The sequence below is a fragment of the Ctenopharyngodon idella genome, chromosome 6, assembly GCF_019924925.1.
Source record: "Ctenopharyngodon idella isolate HZGC_01 chromosome 6, HZGC01, whole genome shotgun sequence".
Taxonomy (NCBI): domain Eukaryota; kingdom Metazoa; phylum Chordata; class Actinopteri; order Cypriniformes; family Xenocyprididae; genus Ctenopharyngodon; species Ctenopharyngodon idella.
In genome coordinates, this window is record NC_067225.1 from 18,174,195 (window position 1) to 18,201,313 (window position 27,119).

The window sequence follows — 27,119 nt, forward strand, 5'->3', positions numbered from 1 at the left end:
CTTCAATTTGTCATCCTGCGTTCCAGGAACTGGCAATTTTTTTTTTTATTCTTTCCAGATTGCTAAATTGGAGCAGCACATCCATAATATCGGAGTTGAAAGCGATCCCGGAGGAATGCAAAAAAAAAAAAAAAAAAAAATTAATAATGGTTTTAAAAAAAACAAATAGTTCAAAACAGTACAACATTCACTTGCATGTTTGTTTCTTTTTTATTTCAGGTAGAAATTGCAGCCTTTGACAGTAATATTTGGGTCTTTAGAGACCACCTCATGCCATGACCTTCAAATAATATTATGGTATTATCTCTTTAGGATTGGGGTCACAGTGCAACAGTATTTGATTAAATCTCTCAATTCTATATATTATTTGCATTGTATATCCGTGACCTCTCATTTTCCTTCCTAAGCATGTGATTTAGAAAAGAAGATAAGGTTGTTATGGAACAACATTGTTTATTTCCTCTGTATTGGAAGTTTATCCTAATAGTAATATTGAAGAGAGAGAAACATCAAACCTGAGCTAAATCCATATATATATGTGTGTGTGTGTGTATTTGTGTACCTCTTACCTCTCTTTGTGTGTGTGTTCCCTTCAGGGACCCAGTGTTCGACTTGGTTTTACTGCGCGCTAATCTGCTGTTTACAAACAAATTGATGAGTGTGTGTCCCTCTGGCTAACATGATGTGGCTGCTAATCTGTGTGTTTGTGTAAGCATGTTTGTATGAGTGCATGTAAAGAGAAAGCCAGGAGGGTCCCTCCAGGAGCCAGCTATGGCATTTCTGAATGTCTGATTCTAAAACTCAGGAAGTGGGAAGAGCATGAGAACGCAGTAACGAGCCACGATCGTGCACGATCTGGCTCGCTAAGCTTTGCTCCTTTAAACAAAACAGTTGTTGGGTCAGATTTACATAACATTACAATGTAGGTCGACATTGTTGTCTTGGTCATTTAATGCGCTCTGAGCTTGAGTCATCGTTAGCTTTCAAACAAATCGCCCCTAGTGGTGCGCTCGCTTTGGAGGCCTGATTTTGCGGGTCCCTGGTTTAAATGAGAGATGTGATGTAATGGCTGAGTCAACTGAGGCCTAAAGAAGTATCGCTAAAGAAAGGGCAGCAGCAGAGAGGTGATTTCAGGGAGCTAAGCTTTTTAGGTATATTTAAAGGTGAAATTTGTCATCCTTTCAATTCCGATCAGGCATAACATTATGACCACTGACAAGTGAAGTGAATAACACTGATTATCTCTTCATCACGGCACCTGTTAGTGGGTGAAATATATCAGGCAGCAAGTGAACATTTTGTCCTCAAAGTTGGTGTGTTAGAAGCAGTTGCGAGGATTTGAGCGAGTTTGACAAGGGCCAAATTGTGATGGCTAGACGACTGGGTCAGAGCATCTCCAAAACTGCAACGGTCTGCAGTGGTCAGTATCTATCAAAAGTGGTCCAAGGATGGAACAGTGGTGAACCTGCGACAGAGTCATGGGCGGTCAAGGCTCATTGATGCACGTGGGCAGTGAAGGCTGGCCTGTGTGGTCCGATCCAACAGACGAGCTACTGTAGCTCAAATTGCTCAAGAAGTTAATGCTGGTTCTGATAGAAAGGCGTCACAATACACAGTGCATCGCAGTTTGTTGCGTATGGGGCTGCATAGCCGCAGACAAGTCAGGGTGCCTATGCTGACCCCTGTCCACTGCTGAAAGCACCAACAGTGGGCGTGTGAGCATCAGAACTGGACCACGGAGCAATGGAAGAAGGTGGCCTGGTCTGACGAATCACATTTTCTTTCACATCACGTGGATGGCCGGGTGTGTGTGCGTCGCTTACCTGAGGAATACATGGCACCAGGTTGCACTATGGGGAAAAGGCAAGCCGGCAGAGGCAATGTGATGCTTTGGGCAATGTTCTGCTGGGAAACCTTGGGTCCTGCCATCCATGTGGATTTTACTTTGACATGTACCACCTACCTAAGCATTGTTGCAGACCATGTACACCCTTTCATGGAAACGGTATTCCCTGGTGGCTGTGGCCTCTTTCAGCAGGATAATGCGCCCTGCCACAAAGCAAAAATGGTTCAGGAATGGTTTGAGGAACACAACAACGAATTTGAGGTGTTGACTTGGCCTCCAAATTCCAAAGATCCCAATCCTATTGAGCATCTGTGGGATGTGCTGAACAAACAAGTTCATTATATGGAGGCCCTTCCTCGCAACTTACAGGACTTAAAGGATCTGCTGCTAACATCTAGATACCAGATACTACAGAACACCTTCAGGGCTATAGTGGAGTCCAAGCCTTGACGGGTCAGGGCTGTTTTGGCAGCAAAAGGAGGATCAACACAATATTAGGAAGGTGGTCATAATGTTATGCCTGATTGGTGTATACATATATATATATATATATATAAAAAATGCAGTGACACTATAAGTAACCTATTCATAGATATGTTCTCCCATCATTATTCTAAGGATCTTGCCCAGACCAACAGCAGCATAAAGTCACCTTATGAGATATAAAGTTACACTGCACGATGAAGTTACATTGTGCAATAAAAAATCATTGTGGAATATAGTGACACTTTGGTATATAAATTATAAAAGATATAAAGACACCTTGCGTGATAAAGAAAAAATGTGAGATAAAAAGTTGCAATTATGATAAAGTTGCAGCTGCAATATAAAAAGATACATTGCGTCACAAAGTCAAAGTTGTGATATAGTTATATTATGCTTTGTGCAAAGTCACACTTTGAGATATAAAATCACAAATCGCAAGAAATAAAGTCATGATTCAAAGATACAATGCACAATAAAATGTCACACTGTCAAACATTGAGACATAACCGCAATTGTGATATAAAGTCAACTTACAAGATAAAAAGTTACAATGTGACCTATGAAGTTGGAATTATGACAAAGTTGCAGTTGCGAAAAATGAAGCATTGTGAGAAAGTCACATTGTAAGATATAAAATCATATTGTGTTATTAAAACATCACAATAAAAATTCACAAGTGAAAGATATAAAGACATTGCAGGATTAAGTCACATTGTGAGATATTTGCAACAACGTATGAGAAACAAAGTTGCAGCTACAAGATATTAAGTCACACTGGGAGATATAAAGTCACAAGTACTTTGGGGGGGAAACAGGCTTCCGTACTATTGCCCTCTAGTCTATGCTGGATGAGAGCTGAGAGAAATGCAGACTGCAGGGTATGGAAGCAAAAGGAAGAGCGAAGTAAAGGGCACAAACTGTTTTCTGTGTAAATAACGTGCAAAGACACTCAGAGAACGTCAAAACATGGAGGCCAATGTTGGGGCAGCCTGTCACCACAATTCACCATCACGCGTCGCCCAGAGGGGTCAGTCATGCTGTGATGCATTCTTAGTGTGTGTCTGTGTCTATTCAGATGAAGTATTTTTTGCTAAAGTTCCTTAACACATGACACCATCACATTCACTGGATAAATAGAAAGCTCTAGCCTTGGACTTCAAGCAATACACAACACTGACAGATTCCTGGAGTATCGTTAAGAGAAGTGATGTCTCCTGATAACATTAGAATGCATGTGTTCAGGCCAGCAAAGAGATTCACATACTTTTTCCAAAGTGTTTGGTGGAGGCGAGCTGAGGTCAGCTTGAGCATGTTCACAGTCTGCATTAAAATTCCTCGTGTTACAATGTGGAATATTTCATATATATGTTTCGTACAAAGCCGCACATCTGTAAAGCTCTCTCTATCAGTGGATATATAAAAAACACATTTGGTTGCATTTTGTTTTGTGATTTACTAGGTATGTTTCCATCCACCTATTTTTATGTGCATTTTGGGATATCGCATAAAAAACCCCTGGATGGAAACGCCAAAATGCGCCAAAAGTTCTAAAAATGTGCATAAAAAAACGTATGCGCTCAAATGAGTCGGATAAATTTTGTATGCGATACGAAAACATGCGCATAAACTACGATGAAAACACTTTTACCAAATAAATTCCTTGACGCACATCAAAAAAGACGTGACTTTGCGATGGGACGGCATAACTGGACCAAACAGTGGACCCATCTCATTGCATAGCATCTGAAATGCTGTTTTGGTCATTCTGAAATGCCTAAGCAAAGTCTGTTATCAAAGTGGTTCAGTATACTTCTCTCTCAGAAACACCTCACACGATTGATTCACAAACACCAGGCATCTGAATGCAAGATAACATGACAGACTTTGTTGCGTTTCGTCTGCACACTCTAAGGCCCTAGTAATTTATTATATACAGTGGCTTCTACTGCAGCAACTTCCATTTTTAGTGCCAGTTTATCAGGAAGTGATGATTTCGTTCTCTTCGACTCACTGGATGGAAACAGTGCTTTATTCGCAAATGTTTTATGCGATATTCCAAATTTACGCACAATTTAAATTCGCAACTTTGTATGGAAACAGCTACTGAAGCATAGCGAGATGGAGCTGTGATGCTCTAGACAAATATGTTATCTACCAGGGTCCACCAGTAACTACAGGGAAGAATAGTGCTGAATGTAATGAACTTTAAAGGTTTTTGGAGTGAATACACTCACTAAATGGAAACGGAACATGTGTACTGTCAAAAACAAAAACTTGGACATACAGAAAATGGAATGTATTGAAAAACAAAATTCTGTTTCAGACCACTTTGTCCCAATTGAAACCCTGTTTATACACACATAAACACTTCCATTAACAGATGCACCATATCTGTCTCCCATCTGTGAGCTACATAACATGTTGTTGTTTGTAGTAACAAAATGTTCTTGGACTGAAACATTTTAAACACTTATTTCAGAGAGTAGTTTTAGAGCAAATATGCTTAGATTGGTCACTCTTATTTCTTTAATAGAGTGCAGCAGTCAGGTTCCAAAAGTACAAACTCCATTCATTTTTGCCATAGGGAAATTCTAAACCTTGAATAACAGACCTACTGTTCATATATATATATATATATATATATATATATATATATATATATATGTTTGTTATAGTGTTAGTTAATTAAAATAAGTTGTTTGTGTTACTGTTATTTTATGTATTCATAAGTTCTGTATTAGCCAATCAGATGTGGCTACGTCATCACGTGGGGTTTAGTTCACTGTTTGTTTTATGTTTAGCGTCAGTATGCTCGCAGGCTTCGGTGCGGATGGTTGTATATAAACCCATCAGCGCTGGGCAAGAGCATAAACCCCCGCTATTGTAAAGTTTTGGTTTAATAAGTTAAGTAAAGTTCCTGAAATGGATTCGCTTTGTTGTGCGCTTCTCTTCACGCCTAAACGAAAGACTAAAACACAACAATATATATATATATATTATATATATATATATATATATATATATATATATATATATATATATTTTATATATATATATATATATATATATATATTAGTCATGTGAAAAAGTTAGGACACACTACTATTGAATTCCTTGGCAGGTCTTAAAATTTGGAAAATAAAACCTTAGATGAACAACAACACATGACATATCACACCTTGTCATTATTTATTTAACATAAACTAGGCCAAAATGGAAAAGCCATGTGTGACAAACTAAGGACACCCTTACTGTGAACATAGGAAGAGGGTAAGTAGCAGTCAGGCACTGCTAATCAGATGCCTTTGATTAATTGATCATCAGCAAGTGTGATCACCTCTATAAAAGCAGAACTTTTGGCAGTTTGTTGGTCTGGAGCATTCAGGTGTGTTAACACAACGCCAAAGAGGAAAGACACCAGCAATGATCTTAGAGAAGCAATTATTGCTGCCATCAATATGGAAATGGTTATACGGCCATTTCCAAACAATTTGAAGCCCATCACTCTACAGTGAGGAAGATTATTCACAAGTGGAATACATGCAAGACAGTTGCTAATCTTTCCAGGAGTGGACATCCCAGTAAATTCACCCCAAGATCAGACCATGTAATGATCAGAGAAATTGCAGACAACACAAGAACTACACCCCAGACTCTAGAGGCCTCAGTTAACATGTTAAATGATAAAGTTCATGACAGTACAATTATAAAGAGACGAGATAAGTATGGCATGTTTGGAAGGGTTGCCAGGAGAAAGCTTCTTCTCTCTAAAAAGAACATGGCAGCATGGCTTAGGTTTGCAAAGTTGCATCTGAACAAACCACAAGACTTTTGGAACAAAGTTCTTTGGACAGACAAGACCAAAGTGAAGATGTTAAGCCATAATGCACAGCGGCAAAGTTTGGTGAAAACTAAACACAGCATATCAGAAGAAACACCTCATACTAAAAGTCAAGCATGCTGGTGGAGGGGTGATGATTTTGGGCTTGCTTTGCAGCCACAGGACCTGGGCACCTCATAGTCACTGAGTTGACCATGAACTCCTCTGGTTACCGAAGTATTCTAGAGTCAAATGTGAGGTCATCCATCTGTCAACTAAAGCTTGGCCAAAATGGGTCATGCAACAGGACAATGATCTGAAAATCACCAGCAAATCTACAAAAGAGTGGCTGAAAAAGAAAACAATAAAGGTGTTGCAATGGCCAAGTGAAGTCCAGACCTCATCCTGACTGAAAAGCTGTGGCGAGAGCTGTGCATAGACAAATGCCCACAAACCTCAATAAACTGGATCAATGTTGTAAAGAAGAGTTGGCCAAAATTCCTTAAGAATGATGTGAGAGACTGATAAATTCATACAGAAAATGTTTACTACAAGTTATTGCTGCTAAAAGTGGATAAGCAATTGAATCATAGGGTGTCCTAAGTTTGTTACCCACGGCTTTCCCATCTTGGCTTTATTTTTATTAAATAAATAATGATACAGTGTAATATGTCATGTGTTGTTGTTCATCTGAGGTTTTATTTTCCAAATTTTAAGAACTGCCAAGGACAAGATTATTTTTTTATTATGTCCTGATACAGAAAATTGATATGGAATTCAATAGGGTGTCCTAACTTTTTCACATGACTGTATATATATCAGTGGCATGTAGTGGTGTTCTGAAATATATATATATTTTTTTCATGTACGTGTGCACCGTTTACCTAAGGAAGTGATGGCACCAGGATGCACTGTTGGACAACGACAAGCCGGTGGAGGGACTGTGATGTGGTGGACAATGTTCTGCCTCATGGGAAGGCTTGGATCATGCCTTATAACTATTTAACAAGTTTTTTTTTTTTTTTTTTTTTTTAATCCCTATGAGAAAAAAGAAAGGAAAAAATATTTCCAGAACCAGTGCTGAACCAAGGGCAGCCAAGATGTCACTTCTCTCCAAGAAAAACATCAACGACAGACTGAAATTCAGCAGGAAGTACAAGGACTGGATAGCAGAAGACCGGTGTAAAGAATGGCACCACATCATCCTGCAAGAAGGACTTCATCCAACGATCCAGGAGCAATTTGGTGATAATCTGTGCATTTTACAGCATGATGGAGCACCATGTCACAAGGTAAGAGTGATAATGAAGTGTCTCAGAGATCATTACATTGAAATTTTGGATCTGTGGCCAGGAGACTCCCCGGATCTTAATCCCATAGAGCAGTGGTTCCCAACCACGTTCCTTGAGGCCCCCCATCACTGCATATTTTGTATCTCTCCTTTGTCTGACACATCCATTTCAGGTCTTGGAGTCTCTACTAATGAGCTGATGATCTGAATCAAGTGTGTTTGATTAAGGAGACATGGAAAACATGTAGCGTTGGGGAGCCCCCAGGATTGTGGTTGGGAGCCCCTGCTATAGAGAACCTGTGGTCAATCCTCAAAAGGCGAATGTACAAGCAGAAGTCCACAAATTGTGATAAACTCTGAGTACTAATAAAGCAAGAATGGATCGCCATCAGTCAGGATTTGGTTCAGAAGCTGATATCCAGCATGCCAGAGTGAATTGCAGAGGTTACGAAGAAGGGTCAACATTGTAAATACTGACTCTTTGCATATATTGAATGTTTTTGCCAATAAAAGCTTTTAAAACTTATGAAATGCTTAGCATTGTTTTCTGTTGTTTTATGTATACCATAGAAATGTTAAAAATAATCTACAAATACTACAAGTATCACACAATGTTTATAGTTCGGATATAACTCGGATATAAATCATGTTTTCATATGAAAATCATATAAATTTATACACATTCACCACCAATTTGGAAAAAGTGAAATAGTGAAATAATGAGATCGGGTCCACATATTGTTGGAACGCCACTCTGCCAATCAAATTTAAAGACCAGAGTTAACTTGTAATACAACAAATATAATTAAAGTTAACATACTGTAATGTACTGTTTTTAATCTCCAAAAAAATTAGATTTTTTTTGTTTGTTTTCACTTTGTTGTGATAGTGAATGTGCAGTAAGACATGAGAAAAAGGTCAGTGATGTGGCAGAAATGCTCATTTTCTGCCTGAGGGTTGATATTTCAATTCTGTTGTGGTCCTAATTTACCCTCTGCTGTTGGCTTTGATTTTCCTCTCAGTGACTCTGTCCTCGAGAAATGGCAATTAGCTGTGCACAGCTAGCAGGCTGTTCAGTAGTCTGTTTAGAAAACAAAATAATGAGATTACGCTAGGTAATTAAACCCCCAGTTGTGCTGTGCACTGTGCTTATCTTTAGCGTAGGTGGACTGGGCTGTTGGTTGGTAATGCAAGGTCATGAGGTTTCATGTGTCTGCATTACTTCAAGCACCCTGCAAATTTACAAAAAAGGGTCATATAAAAGATGCTGTTTAGCTTAAAGGCATTGTTCACACAAAAAATTAAAATGTTGTCATTACTTATCGTCATAACTGTACTTATCCTCATGTTGTTCCAAACCTGACTTTCTTTTTTCTGTGGAACACTTTGAGTAATGCATCAGGCACTTTCTATGCAAGTACGATGAATGTGCAGTGAAACTTTCAAGCTTTAAAATGCACCATAAAGTTATTATAAATCCAGTTCATAATGTTTGTACTACATTCCAAATATACTTTATCGAATAGCTTTCTGTGAGGAACAAAACCAACTTTTAGCCAATACTTAATCATTCTTTTGAGTCAGATCTCTTCAATGAATCAGTTAATCCAATTAGCAATGCGAGTCTAAGTGATTCATTTACGAATCTGACATTACATTTCAGTGAATAATGATGTAAAGAGATGGTAACCAAAATAGTGGTAACATTTTTCAAAATATATCTTCTTTTGTGTTCTGCAGAAAAAAGAAAGTTGTACTGATTTGGAATAATATCAGGGTGAGTAGTCGATGAAACTGTCACTTTAAAGTGAACTGTCACTTTAAATATTGGTCTATTCTTCACAGAAAGCTATCATATGACTTCAGAAGTTTGGGATTGGAATGTAGAAGTCATATGGACGATTTTGTGTTCAGTTTATGGTGCTTTTGTGTAGTTTTTGAGTTTTAATTCAGTGTATTTGCATGAAAAAAAAAGAGCCACCAGAGCGACATAAGAGTGATTGTGAAAAAGTGTAAAAGTGTTTCATATGTTATTTTGTTCCACTGAATTTTTGTCAATCTCTTGGTAAAACATTTCATATTCCAAATTGTATTAGATGTAACATATTGATGTATGTCTGAACAAGTAGCTTACAGCTACCCATGGGGTACTACATGTATCTCAAGAACTGTCTGAAATTAATTTGTCTGGGCTATATTAAGGAAGTTGCTGTCAGATTCAAGAAGATACATTTAACGCTTGAAAAAAACAAAAAATCTCAAAAACCTAGATGTCTCTGTAGCAATGGAGAACCCAGGCCACTGCATTGGCAACAAGGCCAAAAAAAACAATATGATTTCCCTCATCAGTTCCTTCTCTTGGCGCTCATGAGTAATAAGCACATGAGTGTTTGCTCTCACTAGCTATTTTAGAAGTTCAAGCTGTCTGCTCTGCATTGACAACCATTAATCAATTATGAGCTCTGCTAGTGCCCCTCATAAAGATTTACTACCTCATGTTCATTTAATTCAGTCTGGCTGCACACTCTAACATCAGCATCCAATGAAAGCAAGAGCTCATACTTTTATGGTTTCTCAGTAACTTTAAACTCTTTTCCCAAAACTCAAAACAAAGCAACAGAGAAGTACCCACTGAGTCAGGGACCATTAGAGGTTGAGATATGCTAAGATATTTTTGTTTTCCATGCTTTCATGCAAACAGTTTGCCACCCTGTGAGAACCTCTGCATTAAGGTAACAAAGTCAGTTAAATTTAATGGCTGGTGTTCTGATTGGTATCTTAAATTTTGAAGGCTAATTTAGGTTTTCTTTGATAGAACTTAAGGGCCAATGCTGAAGAACCTTGTCAGCTTTTCACCCTTGCCATTTTTGTCATGCAAGCCTTGACAACTTTCCTGTGTTCATCTTGACTGTTGTGTTCTATAAAATATCATACTATACTGGGAAAATCCAGGCCATGCCAGCTTAAGGTGGTCAAGCTGGGGTTTTTGTTTGTTTTTTTCTTTTAACATGGACACTGGTTTAATATTGGTTCAAAGTGGTTTATTAGGTCAAATACAGGTCCATCAGCTGGTAGTTCATTTGATCGACCAGCTATGACCATTTAGAAACACTTACCCTGTCCAAATACCCACACTTGCGGTCTTTGCACTTGACCACTTGTCTACTTACATGACGTATTTCCTGTATTTGGCTCAAGTGTTCAAGTGGGCGAGAAGACTGCAAGTGTGTGTAGAACTTTTGATTACCCAATGGGACACACTTATAGTCTTGCAAAAAATGCAAGCGTTTACTGCTTTTTTTTTTTAATTATTATTTTCAATACTTTGCATTTTAAAATACACTTCTAAATGTCTGTTCAGTGGTCGCTATGTAACTAACAGAAGACACAATTTTAAAATTGTGGTGCTTCTTTAAGTGATAAAAAGCAGTTGCAAATGATGTACAAAATACACATAGCCTACTCATCTTTGCTTTAGTAAAATGCAACACTTTATATTTTACTACCAAATTATATGTAATATATAATTAATTTAACTTGCAGTCGAATGTTTTCCTTGACATCTTGTGATTTCAGGGCATGTGAGTTCCCGAACATAATGCATGATGGGATACGCTAAGCCTCGAATACCGCTCCGAAGTGGTATTCAAGATAGTGTGGGTTTAGTGTGCATTAAGGGTACTGCACTTGGGGCATTTTTAAGACATGGGACAGTCTTGCGCACTTGCTTCCTGTCGCGTACACACGCTCTCAAGTGGCCAAGACCGCAAGTGTGGGTATTTGGACAGGGCAAATGTAAAACCAGCTATGGCCTTAAAGGAACAGTTTTTTTGTGTCATTACTCAACCTCATGTCATTCTAATCAATGAATCGGATGAACCAGTTCACAAAAACTCGACTGATTCATTCATGTATCAGATAAATGATTTGGTTCTTGACTCAATTTGACAGCCCACCACAATGTTACATTATCAGTGCAGAATGACTTAAATTTCATCCATTCCTCACTCAAAGCTTCAAAATAGTTGGAATATGGTGCGTAATTTGTATGGACTGTTTTATGGCACTTTTGCGTCCTTTTTTAAGTGTGACAGCCCCAGTCCTCATTCACTTTAAAAAAAGTCACATGGGTTTTGAAAAACATGAGGATGTATAAATAATGACAATTTCCATTTTGTGATGAACTATCCCTTTAAGCTGGTTTTGTCATTTTATTATTATTTTCTTTTTCAGAAGAGTAGATCTACTTTTTTATCTTCTTTGCTGTGTAATAAAGGATGGCAGACCATTTATGTGAAGGCATTAATCCTTAGTCACTGCTTCTTATTCAGTGAAATGTGTTTGACAGCTTCTTCTTCTAACCTGACCTGCTCAGAAAGGAATGCCTCTGCCCTTCAAAGCAGCTCGATGCGCTTTCCCGTGTCACTCAGTTATGTCCTTACCTTTGATCCTTAATCACATCATCCACTTTCAGCAGCGGCCTGCACTGCACTGTTAAAATATATTCTCACCCATTTACTTTATTTCACTTGATGAGATACAATCGGTAAAAAAAAAAATCACAGCCTTTTACAACGGCAGGAGTTCGTGAGCAGTTCCTCGTTCTCTTTCTGGATCAGCACGGTCTTTGTGTAACCTTAACTAGTAAGCCGGTCTTGGACGCTGCCTGTTTTATATGCACCTCAAACCGCCCCTTAGATCCTGCTAAGTCTACTGACTTTACCCACCAAAGCACCAGGGGCCTCCTCTCCAGCCCCATCTAAAGCTAATAGAGTCTTCGTAAGTTTAAAGAGATCCTTCACTCCATGACCTTCTAACCTTTAAAGACAGCTGCGCGGCTCAGTGTATGTAGTGCTTCATAGATTTTCCACCCCCCTCCTGAAAATCCACATTTATTAAGCATATGAATATTGAATGACCACAGATAAATATGGTGAATAATTTAGCGCGGCCGCATGGCACGCACGCTTGATTTAGATGAACTCAGTCACTCGCTGATGAGGTTCACGACGCCCATGTGAGGATGCTGGTAGCTGCTGAAATATTCATCCCTTCCATGAAGTGCAATTAACTCAAATTTCTAGATACTTATATGTTTGTGTATAAGTAATGAGATCATAAAGCCTCTTTAGTTCTGAGCAGACATATTAGTTATTATTCACCGTACTACCATACTATTTTTCAAAACATTAACATGCATTTGATCACTCTTGGTTAATTCAGTCTTTTAAAAATTACAGTGCCTTTCAATATGCATGTAATTCATGAACAAAGTGTGTGATTAAATCTAGGCCAGGTTCCTGGAGACCCTTTATCTAATAACCTTAAATAAATCACAGAGCGAGATTATTTTAGGCCGCGCCACTGTAGTACGATCGGATGCATGCATTTATTGTTGGGAGAATGTTCGCTTTGATAATGTGAAATTCTAACAAAATAAATGTTTAACGCTATGAATAATTTAGGCCTTTCTTATGAAGAGCTAAGTTTTTAAACACCCAGGACATAGTTATATATTTGTAATTTTGAAATGAGGAAGGGATAAGGAGCTAAAAGATAGCATGCCCATGTGGCTTGCATAAGTTCTGACAGCTGAGAGTACTAAAACAAGAAGCCTTCTTTGAAAATCCCTGGACTGAGAATTATTTGATCACGCATAATAACTTCAGCCATAAATGGTATTAAAGCTTAAAATGCATATCCTTTGGATAGAGAACAAAGCGCGTCGAAACACAGGCGTGATAAATTATTCAGATCAAACTTGTCGAACTTTTCTCCCACCCCATGTTTGAAAGTGCATTGTGCAGAGATGCTTCAAACTCTCATTCTCCTCCCTTTTCTTTGTCTCATATACACATATATAAACTGTCTGCCCAATTGCACGTCATTTAGGGTGATGCACATTGTAATCCCTAAAGAGAGCTTTTTTGTTTATACTGTGCATATGAGAACATGCCGAGGATCACAATAAATATTGGTATATATATATATATATATATATACATATATATTGGTATATATACGTATATATATATGTGTGTGTGTATATATATATATATATATATATATATATATATATATATATATAATTATTTGGACATTTGAATAATAATACTACCAACCTAAATTGGATCAGTAACAAAAACGAATGTGTTCCCTGTGCCTCTGGTTCCCTCCTACACCAAACAGTGACGGTCTTGCTAACAATTTTGTCAAGGATTAAGTGGTCCTGCTTAAGGGGATTGTGGGATTTGGCAGATTACTGCTCTGACATTTGTAAATAAACAGTGGAATTTCAGTTCTTCAGATCCTCACTTGTAATCAGCTGGAGGGATTAACTAAGATGCACTAATCAATTAATTAATAAAAACATGCTGACTGGTGGTACTTTCGTTGTCTTTTATTTTTTTAAACACACATCCTGTTTTTAAGGCTTACGGAATAAAGGCTGTGGGAAAAGTGCTGTGTACAGTATATTGCCTTATCATTGCATCATGAAAGCACAAGGTACAGTTTCTGTATGGGTGGTCGCCCCAGTTTTAAAGAGTTTTAGGCAAAGGATATACAATTTTGAAAGATACAACACTGGCCAGCTTGACACCAAGTGCTGGGCTGATTTATCAGCTAGTAGAAGTACAGTGGCTCTTCCCTGCACTCAGATGTCTCATTGAACTGTTAGTACAAGCGAACAAAGTGGGAATACTTTGTAGATCAACCAGAACTCATAATAAAGACTATCAAGTGGAGCTAGTTTTCTAATTTGCCTCTGCTAAGCGGCTTTATGAGAATTTTGGTAACACTTTATTTTACAGTGTCCTTGTTACATATCTTACATGCACTTACTATAGTAATAACAGCATAATTACAAGCAACTATCCCTAAACCAAACCCTAACCCTAATTATGTAGTAATGCTGTGTTCAAGACCTCCTGGAAAGTTCGTATTTATGTGTTGGGAAGTCATGTTTATGACGTCAGGTGTGTTCAAGTCACTTTCGTCAGAGCAATGGCAGAGTACCTTAATTAACTACACAAAAATACAGGAAGGTGTTTTTAAACTCTAATTATATAAAATGAAGAACAATCAGGTGTGTTCCCCAACTTCTCAAAGAAAGCTTCCCACTGGAATTTACGACTTTGTGGTGGCGTTCATGTACGTTCAACTCGTGAATATAATCTTTCCGACATGAATTGAATGAACCATTTGTACATGTTGTTCATCAATATTACTCAGTACTTAAATGTATAATTAAGGCTTGTTCACACAGAATGAGATGCAGTGCTCAGGAATGGTTTTTAAAAAAGCGCAGCTTTTGCAATAGACGTGATGCAATAATGGCAATAACAAACAAATAAAACAGTTGCCACGCCAACTTGCTACACTGTAAAGGACACCTAAAAATAAAGTGTAACCAGAATTTTCTTTTTTTTAACCAAGTGAACCTTCTGTGCAGTTGTTCGGTGTAACAGCTCTTGCAGTGTTTTTTACTTGCTGTTTAGAGATGATGTGAAACATGATGAGTGTTCAGAAGATGAACATCTGGTTATGCCAACCCACCAGCAATTTGTTCAAAGGTATTTTCAGCTGCAATTTTCATCAAAATCTTTCTCTCACCATGCTATCTCCCAGCCTTTCATAAGCCAATTGTTACATATGCAAGACAGGATTGTAAGATTGTCTGTTTCATGACCCTCTTCTGCTTGTGTGAGGGAGTTGCCTGTGGCTTTGTTACAAAGGAATCTTTTCCTGAGGATATATAAATCAGCTGTGTTTTACAAAGGATTCGTTCTTCAAAGTCTAGAGAGCATTGGGTTGTTTTCCCTCTTTTTTCTCATTCTTTCTATAAGATTCAGATGCATGCATCAAAGTATGTCTGTTTATGATTGTGCTTTATTAATTTGCAATATAATCCCTACAAAGGCTTCCTGGCATGAGCACCTCTACAGTATATGCAGTCACTAAATACCAGGCCGTAGAGGTGATGCTTTTTATAGTCTCACATTAATGTTTAAATCTCAAGCCTTATGAAACGCTCAAAATTGGCTCGTTTGCTTCTGGAAGTCTCTTTTGAAATCTGAATTTGCGGATGATTCGGCTGCTAGTTTTTTTTTTTCTTTTTTCTTTTTCTTTTTTCCTTCTTAATGTAGAACATTTATTGCACATTTCATATGATTTTTTTCTGTGAAAAACTGCATTTTAAGCACAACCCCTTAACCTCCATTCCTTCAGTCCATGAACTCCTTTCTGTCACAATGCTGAATCAATCTTGTCTGATAAAACCTTCATGCTCCTAGTCCATCTGTTTGTCAGTCTTCCCTGTGACAGAGGATCTACCCTCTCTAAAATCATTAGCTGTGCTCCGATTCACAGGGTCCCTACGCTGTGTACACTGCTCCTTACACACTAAGCAGGGTATATCTGTAGTTGACTTGACCAAATTTGTTCACTGAAGGTGATCTACAGTAACACAAACAAAAGTTAAATTTGAGCAGAGGTGAGGTTTTGAGTATAATGGTGTAATATCTGTAGAAATAAATATAAATTGATTATACTGTATATTAAAGTATGGTAATTTGTATATACACTGTGGTTTAAAAGTTTAGGTTTGGTTAGATTTTTAAATGTTTTTGAAAGAACTATCTTTTAAGCTTACATGAGGATGCATCTATTTGATCAAAAAGTTAATAAAACCACTAATATTTTGTAATATTATTAGAATTTAAAATATTTTTTTGTTTTACTCGGTTTAATTGGTGGAATTAATTAAATTAATTAATTTAATTAAAGCACCATTAATTGGTGCTCAAGAAACATTTCTTATTATCAATGTTGAAAACAGTTGTGCTGCTTAATATTTTTGTGGAAACCATGATCTTTTTTTTCTCATAATCCTTTGATGAATAGAAAGTTTAAATTAACAGCATTTATTTAAAAATATATTTTTCTGTAACATTGTGAAAGTCTTTACTGTCACTGATCAATTTTAATGCATCCTTACTGAATAAGTATTAATTTCTTTTAAAAAAATCTTACTGGCCCCAAACTTCTTAACAGTACTTTATAAAACAAATTATTTGATAATATATAATGTAAATATATAATATATTCATATATAAACACATATCGAAGTTGATGTACATTTCTTTGGATTGAGCGTAAATTCTCCCTCTGATTAAAGTGGACATGAAATGGATTTTTCGATAGTCTTTTCTTCTCTATTGTGACTTATATTTGAGTGAAACTGCTTCTGGAATGAGATAAAATGTAGGGCAGGACCATAGGAAGTTAGGTGTTGCTACCTGAGGCAGATCTGAATGGCAGTTTGCGGTCGGTTGTGGAAGATATTTAGCCCCACCCTCAGTATGTCATATGTCATGAAGAGAACAGGGTTGCGTCCAAAAACTTGTTGCCTCACTGCCCTATCCGGCAATAACTTTGCAGGCAGCGTTTGCGCATGAAGGTACCTCACAAAACTGATTTCGGACCGACTTCTGAGGCAGCGTATAACAATTTAATGATCTACAGCAAAATAGAGAGAGCTTTGGTGAAAACTAAGCGAATATTTAGCCTAATTACTACAATAGTAATTTCTCGCTAGAAATTAAATCAAAATTGGAAAACGTTGGTTAAAAACATACATTTACATACAAACTGATCACCAACCCCAACTTTCACACGCCATCTTTATTTATTTATTTATTTATTTATTTAAGCTTACCTGTCACAGAATCGAAGCGACAGGTTTGTGGGATATCAAAATCAGTGAAGAATACATATATGCTGCCTTCAAAAATCGATCAGATGAAGGTATCTTAGGAGACAGGAAGTGAAGCTAACACTGGATTCGGACATGCCTTGATGTCTTCCTACCTTGCAATGCATCCTCTGAAGGCAGCATTTTTAAGATTTCAGACACAGCCCAGATGTCGTTTAGAGGGGGAGTAGAGGTTAAACTTTTGTATTAAAGATTATGAGTGCACCTGAATTAAAAAAAAATAATGATGTGCACGGATAAATCATTTTAAACACGGCAACATTGTGTAAAAAAATAAGAATTGTAAATTTTCATTTCATGGTGACTTTAAAAATGTCACCTAAAATGACTGAATTCCCTGTGAATTCCACTTTGCAGGGCACAAGTGGTTGATTGGAACATACCTGTTGTGTCCCTGGCCCTCCATATCCAGGTTCAAGACATAAGCAGGTGGCCAAGAAGGGATGTGACAACACAGCACTGCCGGCAGTGCATGATAAAGTGCACCTGATGCTTGTTCTGCTTCGTCACCACTGCCATAAATCCAGCATTGTGTCTGTCTTTTGTAGAGACTTGTCTCCCCACACATGTCCCAGGTGTCGTCGAGATCCACATATCCTAGCATCAGGGGTACAAAAAATGGTATCAATATTAAAAAAAGTTTATTTATATTTTTAACACATATATATATATATATATATATATATAGGCTGTTCTTTTTTTTTATTCTTTATTATCATTTTTGAATGTCAGTCAAAGAAAACCTGGCCCCTAGAGCACCTTTCCTGCACAACCCAGCATCAACATGCCAATAATTGAGAATAAGGATGGTGTTTTGGTGTCCACATGCAATAATTTTATAGTGTATATCTATCTATAAAAATGATATCTGGCTCATAACACTCATAAGTCTCACCATTTCAGAGAACATTTGCATTTGAAAAATGCTATTTTTAATGTGAGATCAGCTGGTGAGCATAGACAGATGCAAAGGCCACATTATGGTGTAATTGGTCTTGCTTGTTTTTGCCACAGACCCATTCACGCTCATTATTGCACTTTTAATTTCATAAATCCTTATATGGCTGCACATAACGGTCAGTAATTGTGAACACAAACTGTGCAAGTTAAAGCCCCCTCTATGTCGAACAGCAGTCAGGTGTGCTGGGGGAATGTGGATATAAGCGAGAAAACATGTTCCTACAAGAAATCTCATCCGGACATGAATTGCCTTGACCTTTCAGTTGCTAGGGTGCACTGTTAATTCTAATATGTAACTATGACAACCCCCGCCTCTGCGAGCTGCTATGACGCACTGGCCAAATCGATAGCACGTTGTTCGTAAATGTGCCCTGGCTTAACCTCTGGGTTCTTCAATTTATTTTCATTCACACTGCCTCACACACACACACATGGAACAAGGCAAGTCATCACTTAGCAGTGGTTTGCTTTTCTGCTTATCACACACATTATCTGAAGGATGTTTTCTGCAGCAATCAGAGGCACAGCATGCGATTGGTTCGGTCCTATTATTCGGACACACAAGTGCCTTCCTTTTATTTTTGAGAAATGCTCATAGAGCCAATCAATACGCTGTACACTGGGATCCATTCGGTGGCAGAAATTCCAGTCACAAATCTTGATTGTTTTTAGGTCTCATCTGACGCTTTGAAACTGAATGCACACCAATGATAGTGAGTAAAAAAAGATGAAAGAGTGTGAGTGTTTAATATTGGAATCTTGATTGAGCCCCTTCAGTGACATAGCTTTAAAAGATCCAAATCGCTTCATGCCTTGGGGGTCACGCTGTCAACATTTCAGAAAAGACATGCTTAAATATTCCTGACACCTTTTATCCTCTAGACTAGAGTGCATCTCAATGTTCTAAAAGGCTAGCTTCAGATGCGTTACATCGGCTTTGTGGGAACACATCGGATCTTGTCAAGTCTTGTTAATTATTCAGATGACGAGTGAAACAGCATCATCTCGGCCCTCATTTCTTTCCGTCCTTCTTTGCTGTTTTTTTTTCAGTCACCTTCATCCCTGTGTCATGTAAGCAAAGGTTTGTAATTTCTGTCTTTTATGTAATTAGATTACACATGAAGTTGTTTCTCGAGTGTAGATGGATCATTTGATGGGTTTAATTGGACTTTCACTGCTCAAAATCGACTTGGCAGCCATAAGCTCTCTGAACCCTTTGCCCTGTTAAAGTTTAATGGTGTCTCTGGGGGCAATTCTGATTTCCGTGTTGTGCTGGTTACTCGCATCCCATGCTGGCCATGCATGTTTGGAATGCTCCTCATCTTCATGGTAAATCATTCAGAAGCTACATGATCAAAGACATCTGAAGATGTTGATAGAGGTTTAGGGTTTGCGCAGTAAAGTGTTTCGTTCCTCCCTTTTCCCTGCCGAGTGGCAGACTCCATACTTAAAAACCAATCGTGTGGATTAATCTCTACATTACACCTTGGAAGTACTGTACATCTTTAACAGTTTTTTTTTTAATACACTCAGAAATATTTTCTTACTGTAGTCTTGGCCAACCCTATATGTGTCCTGCAAAACTATTTGTGGCATAACTTCCTAAATACAAATCATGCCACAAATTTAGCAAAATGGCATTTGGTCTGGCTCAATCCTGATATATAACTTTCACTTTTTCACTTTTTTTATCAATCAGTTCCCAAAGAATAAAGCAAAAGTGCCTCCCTGATTTAATTCTCATTGAACATTGAGTTACAGTCTCTCTCTCTTTAGGTAATGTATTTAGGAAGTTATGGCACAAATAATTTTTGAAGAAACATGTCATGCGTTGCACAAGACTACAATTAGTAATTATTTGTCACTTTGTTCATAACCATTCATTCCACAGAAATGTTTCACAAAGTCAGACAAAAATATTTAATAAATATTAATAATTATCAACTCACGCACATAGATGTATGAAACACTATATTTTTTTTTCTCATTGAATATTTTCAATGAGTTCCATTTCAAAATCCATCAAATGATAGAAGAATACACCTCTCAGGCATAACATTATGACCACTGACAGGTGAAGTGAATAACACTGATTATCTGTTCATCACGGCACCTGTTAGTGGGTGGGATATATTAGGCAGCAAGTGAACATTTTGTCCTCAAAGTTGATGTGTTAGAAGCAGGAATGGGCAAGTGTAAGGATTTGAGCGAGTTTGACAAGGGCCAAATTGTGATGGCTAGACGGTCTGCAGTGGTCAGGTCCAAGAAAGGAACAGTGGTGAACCAGCGACAGAGTCATGGGCGGTCAAGGCTCAATGATGCACGTGGGGAGCGAAGGCTGGCCCGTGTGGTCCAATCCAACAGACGAGCTACTGTAGCTCAAATTGCTCAAGAAGTTAATGCTGGTTCTGATAGAAAGGTGTCACAATACACAGTGCATCGCAGTTTGTTGCGTATGGGGCTGCATAGCCGCAGACTAGTCAGGGTGCCCATGCTGACCCCTGTCCACCACCGAAAGCGCCAACAGTGGGCATGTGAGCATCAGAACTGGACCACGGAGCAATGGAAGAAGGTGGCCTGGTCTGATGAATCACGTTTTCTTTTACATCATGTGGAAGGTCAGGTGTGTGTGCATCGCTTACCTGGGGAATACATGGCACTAGGATGCACTATGGGAAGAAGGCAAGCTGGTGGAGGCAGTGCAATGCTTTGGGCAATGTTCTGCTGGGAAACCTCGGGTCCTGCTATCCATGAGGATGTTACTTTGACATGTACCACCTACCTAAGCATTGTTGCAGACTATGTACACCCTTTCATGGAAACGATATTCCCTGGAGGCTGTGACCTCTTTTAGCAGGATAATGCACCCTGCCACAAAACAAAAATGGTTCAGGAATGGTTTGAGGAGCTCAACGATTTGAGGTGTTGACTTGGATATGTTGACTCAATCCAATCGAGCATCTGTGGGATGTGCTGAACAAACAAGTCCTTCCATGGAGGCCCCACCTTACAAGACTTAAAGGATCTGCTGCTAACATTTTGGTGCCAGATACCACAGCACACCTTCAGGTGTCTAGTTGAGTCCATGCCTTGACGGGTCAGGGCTGTTTTGGCAGCAAAAGTGGGACTATCACAGTATTAGGAAGGTGGTCACAATGTTATGGTCATAATAAGGTGGTCATAATGTCATAATGTCTGGACACCCCTAACATCTGATTGGCCACCCCAGGTGCCACCCCAAAATTTAATTCAGTATGCTGGCAGTTTGAAGCTGATTGAAATTTAATTTCACCTCTTGTTAAAAGAAGCATTTATTTTGACGTGCGGCGACGTGGCATATTGATAATATATATTAACGTTGAATATTAAGAGAAACTTAACATTAGTTGCAAGATTTGTCTTTCTGTGGATTGAATAAAGTCTATGCTTCATATAATAATAGACTATAGATCGCCCTTTCTCTCTCCGTTTGCACTGTTTTGGACCCTCTGAAGTAGCCATGGCCACCTGGCCACCCCTTGTATAAAACTCTAGGTCCACCATTGAAAATGTGCCTATGTTTATTTGTCTAACGTGTTTTCTGACTTTCATGAGTGCTTTAATGTTACATAGCCTTTGTTTTCATGGAGGGTTCTGTAGAATGTTTCTGATGTGAACTCAAAGTTCCCGTTCAATGATTGGTTGTGTTTTCTGTTAGAAGTTGCATTTTGTCCAACAGGATGAGAAAAGTGCTTCAGGCTCACAGCCCAGAGGAGGATTTAAGTAAGGGGTGTATCCAACACATGATCGTACACGTGTGCGGCTGTGCGCGTACTGTATGTGCCCTGGCATCTTATTTTTGGTCTCAGCATTTAGCGATTTATATAAACATCTTCAAGTTTGACAGAGAGTTAAAGAAAGACAGAAAAACTGTTGCTGTTATGGACAAGGAATGAGCTGTTGAGTAACAGTCTAACAGTTTAAATAATAAAGATGAAATCGTACTTTCTGAAATGACTAATTTTTCTGAATCGGTTTCTATGCCAGTGCATTGTTCTTTTCCATACATTTATGTGTACATATGTTTTGTTGGTGAGTATATACCTGTTGTTATTGTCAGAGTGATAATTCCTCCCAGTTGTCCCCTTTTCATGTTCCTGTGCTCAGTTCTGGCCTTGCTCCAGAGTACAACTTGTTCTTGGCTTCAAATGATGGCTAAACTATGACATCTATAAAACATACACACACACACACACTCACACACCACCCAGCCAAAATAAAATGAGAACAGTAAGTTAAAAGAATGCTTCACCCAAGAATGAAATTTCTGTCATCATTTAATGACCCTGATTCATCTCTTCCTCCTCCTATTTTTTTGCAACTGGCCAGTGCTGGAAGTTGGGGACATTTTTGCAAAAGTTATGCATCACATGGTTTCCTTTGCAATGCTTTAATAGCCAAAACTTCAACACTGGAATCAGATTTGCATGCGGGGCTATAACAAGGGAAGCTAAGTGTCAATTTTTCTGTGTCAAAGAGGATATATATATATATATATATATATATATATATATATATATATATATATATCTATATATATATATATATATATATATATATATATATATATATATATATATATATATTCCCCTGAATTTCTGAAGAGCTCAAGTTCCTCACTTTGTTTTATTTTTTGTTTTGTTTTTAACCATGTGAAGCTTTTCAGCAATTCTATCATTTCTGTAATTGTTTTAAACATCTTTATGAGTTTTTTTGTGTAAATGTCAAATACAGAAAGCCCTCTTTCCTGTTCAATTCCTAGTCTATTTGCGGCAGTCTTAATACAATTATTCCCCTGCCGTGACCTATTTAAGCCAAGACTGCTGCCAGCCATTAGTGTTGTGAGAATTCACTAAGTTGCCACGTTGAGAGGTTCTGAGAGGTTGTATGTTTCAAGTACACACGTAGGTGGAGGTTCAGAGACCTACTGTTTGTCATCATTTAAACTGTATTTTTTCTGTTGCTATGGAAACATGCTTCTTTTTTTACCCTTTTATGAAATGGATTTGCTGCACCTCAAAGCATCCTTGTTGCTGGATAAGAATACAGGTATGAATTAAGTCTGGTTCAATACTTGTCCTGTGCCTTTATGCAATATTAACTGGTTAATAGCCAGTGACCTAGTGGTATTAAAGATTAATTACCTGTTTAAGGCTGAAATGATACGCCATGAAATTTGAACCTTAGATTTAAATGATTGGTTCACCTTTCCAGTACTAAGAATGTCTACTACAGATCCACAGACACACAATCCTAGGCCTTGATATGATACATTACCTACCTCTATGTGTAGTCATTTCTCTGTTAATATCTCATTAAATCAAACTAAGTCTGTATAATATAGTGCCAGTTATCCATGGAAACGCAGACCAGCTCACAATCGCATAATTTAAACTGCTTTAATCATTTGATTGCTGTTGCTATAATTAAACAGAAATCAGGCTCTCCATTTTACTGTTAATGTCTCTTTATTTGTGTTTACAACTGAGTAAGATTGCTCTAATTTCACAGGGTGTCATTCCCGGGACTATCTGTAATCTTTAAATTAATAATGAATCATGCTTCAGGAAATTCCCAGTCCTTTATCTCCTCCCAAAGGGCAGAAACTGGTCAGCAGATGGTTTCAAATATAGCAACATGAGCAGATTCTTGGTGTATTGCAGTCAAACTTTGATTTAGGGTTTGCTTTGATATCATGTGACTCATATTGACTGAATTCGGCATACAGATTCTATGACCTTAACTCAAAAAGTAGTTTTGTTTGTTGTATGTAGCTACTGTATTTTCTGTATCAAGCAGACTTGAATACCATTGGCAAATGGTGATATGAAAATACTTCACTTTGCTTTTTGTAGTCCTCTCAAACGTGAAACGTTCAACTTTACCCATGGATGCTGTTGTGCTGCTGAAATCATTAACGTACGTGCGTGTGTGTGTCTGAGTCTTTCATCTTGTGAATTATATTCATTAAAGGAACAAATAGCAAAGAGAAATAGCAAACTAAACAATAGCTATGCTTAAGAAATGTCCCACGAGCAAGAGGGCTGTTTTCAAGAATATCACAACGTAATCATCAGGTCACAGCTGCGATAATATTAGGATAAGCAGTACAAATGCGAGTGTATGTTTCTTTTATACAACAGTTCAAAATAAGTTAATAATAAGTAACTTACATGGAACTTACACGCGTCTGTTTTTGGTACAACAACGAAAATAATTCCAAACGAAGACAAAGCAACATGAACCCTTCTCTGCAACTCATAGTGTGTTTCGTTCAGTTGTCGCCACCTACTGGCGCAACGAGTCACTGAAAAATGCACAGACTGAGCACGCAAGTACAGACAAACATTAAAGTCACCATGAAATCAAAATTGACAATTATTTTTTTAAATGAAATATTGCAGTATTTATTGAGAAGATTTAGTGATTTATCTGTGCACATTTAAAAAAAAAAAAATAATCATGTGCTCTTGTTATCTTTAACCAAAACAGCTTCCTGTCCCTCTTGCAACATGTCTTATGTTCTCTGATGATGTGTTTTCTAATGTGAGGGCAGAACAACTAGTGATGGGGAGGTGACTCCAAAAGAGTTTAAAATCGAGGGGTCGAGGGTCTGTCCAACTTCCTTCGTCCACTTAATGAAGTTGAACGCACTTCAAAATGGCGATAAGGATTCCCCAAATGGGAAAGTGCTTAAGTTTTCCATGTTAACCTAATTTTGTTCCATGTTAACTAACCATAAATCATTAAAAACTCACAGAGAATAAACATCAATAAGCACATTATTGTATGTATTTCTGTTTGTATTGTAGGCCTATTTATTATTTTTAGTATCTTTAACTCTCCTGGCCAGATTTTTGCACCTAAATAAGTGATGATCATTGGTGATCAAGCGCCATCACCTGACCTTTATAATAAGGTGAATTCATTAAAAAAATACATTGGGTCTGTCCAAATACTGACATTTGCAGTCTTTGCACTTGACTTGACCACTTGTTTGCTTACATGATATATTTCTGAAGTTTGGCCAAAGTGTTCAAGTGGGCGTTAAGAGTGTTTTAAGACTTTTGTTTACTTAATGGGACACACTTAACCAGTATGTTATTGTGGTGCATCACTTGCAATTGTTTTACAAAATACATATAATCTCTGCTGTCTCTGCACCAATAATGTGCAACTTTAGGCTTTACATATGTAACATCTAATTAATTTAACTTACACTGGAAAGTTTCTTAGACGTGACACGAAATCGGCTCAAGTTAGTTCCTGAACGTGATGAATAACGGGATACGCTTAGCCTCAAAGACCACTCTGAAGCGGTATTATATATAATGTGGATTTAGTGTGCATTAAGTCTAGTACGCTTTGGCATTTTTTAGACCTCGGACAGTCTTGTGCACTTACTTCTGTCGCGTAAATGAGCTGTCAAGTTGCCAAAACCGCAAGTGTGGGTATTTGGACAGGCCCATAACCTTCTTTCTTGTTTATTTCATTCTGGCATAACATTTGCCCACTGCTGTTTCTTGTGACCTCTGTAAAATGAGTTATCGGCAACAGCCGTTTGATAGGCTACTCAACATTTCAAGGTAATGTCATCGTTAAATTTAAAGGTGCAGTGTGTAAAATTTGGGAGGATCTATTGACAGAAATGCAATATAATATACATAACTATGTTTTCAGTGGTGCATTAAGACCTTACATAATGAACCGTTATGTTTTTATTACCTTAGAATGAGCCATTTCTATCTCATACACCACGGGTCCCCCCTCCATGTCATGTTGCCATTATGCGCTGGCATGTTTCTACAGCAGCCCTAAATGGACAAACACTCTACAGAGCATGTTTAGTCACTATGTTGTTCTTCCTCTAAATCATTTGTGTTTTTAGAGGCAGCTTGCATCGTCACAACGTTGAATACGCACAAAGTAGTAGTAGTAGTAGCAGTCGTCTGGTTTATTAGAAGCAGAGACTGTTCTTTGTTAGAAGTAAGAAGAAACCTCATTGCTTCACACAGGCTACTCTGCTGTCTCAGACGACGACATTTTTGTGTTGTGTTGGCCAGACGGCCACCGTAGCCTCTCCGTAAGGGAGGGGTGTGCGGCGTAAGTTGCACTTCGCAACCTCACCACTAGATGCCACTAAAATTTACACACTGCACCTTTAATTAGGACTGTCACACTAAATGTGTGTAGTTCTGATAAAAATACATTTAGTGTGTAATAACTACTGCAGTCTTGTATTATTTCTGACCCTTTTTTGATGTTAAGTCAATGGAGTCGAGGAATCGACTCTGAAAAACCTGGAATTGAACAACCCTAGGGACAACCTGTCACATGAGATCGCAACAAATCCCTCCTTACATTATTTCTTGTTCAAGAAGCGGTTTCACTCGGATATATGTCACAATATTCCTAGTGTTGTTGGATTGTGTATTAGCCCTCTTTTAAACCCCAAGTGGCCAAACACATTTGCGGAACTGTTCTATAAAGCTACTATTTCTTGAATGTTTATGCAAACTTCTATGATACAATGGTATGCATTGTATATGTAAAAACCTCTGGGCCTTATTCCTGAAATGCGTGAAGCATGTCTGTATGTACATTTTGCCTTTAATTAATGGAACAATTTATGAATGAAAATGTTTTAATTTCCACAGATATTAATTGTTTATGTTTCATGAGTAAGACAGTACCTGCAAGTCCCAGCACACACTGCTGTTGTGTTACTGAGAGGCATGGAAAGTACCCTTGGGGCTGTGTGTAAACATGCACATGTCAGAGCATCTAAGCCCAGAGGGGCAATAAGCCTCCCACTTTCCTGACCTGCCTGTTGAATTTACTGGTTTTACTATCAAATCACATGAGCGAGCGAGAGAAGGAAAACTACAGCAGGAAACAGTCC

General features: G+C 38.0%; 1 protein-coding gene across 1 annotated transcript in view; it reads left to right on the top strand.

The window, feature by feature from the left end:
- Nucleotides 1-7,237: 7,237 nt before the first annotated feature.
- The window catches only part of tprg1 (tumor protein p63 regulated 1), a 52,579-nt gene continuing 32,697 nt past the window's right edge, over nt 7,238-27,119 (top strand). Inside the window, exon 1 of the mRNA XM_051897515.1 lies at nt 7,238-7,444. Coding sequence (XP_051753475.1) covers nt 7,253-7,444 — 192 coding nt within the window. The 5' untranslated portion in view covers nt 7,238-7,252. The remainder of the gene's footprint in view (nt 7,445-27,119) is intronic.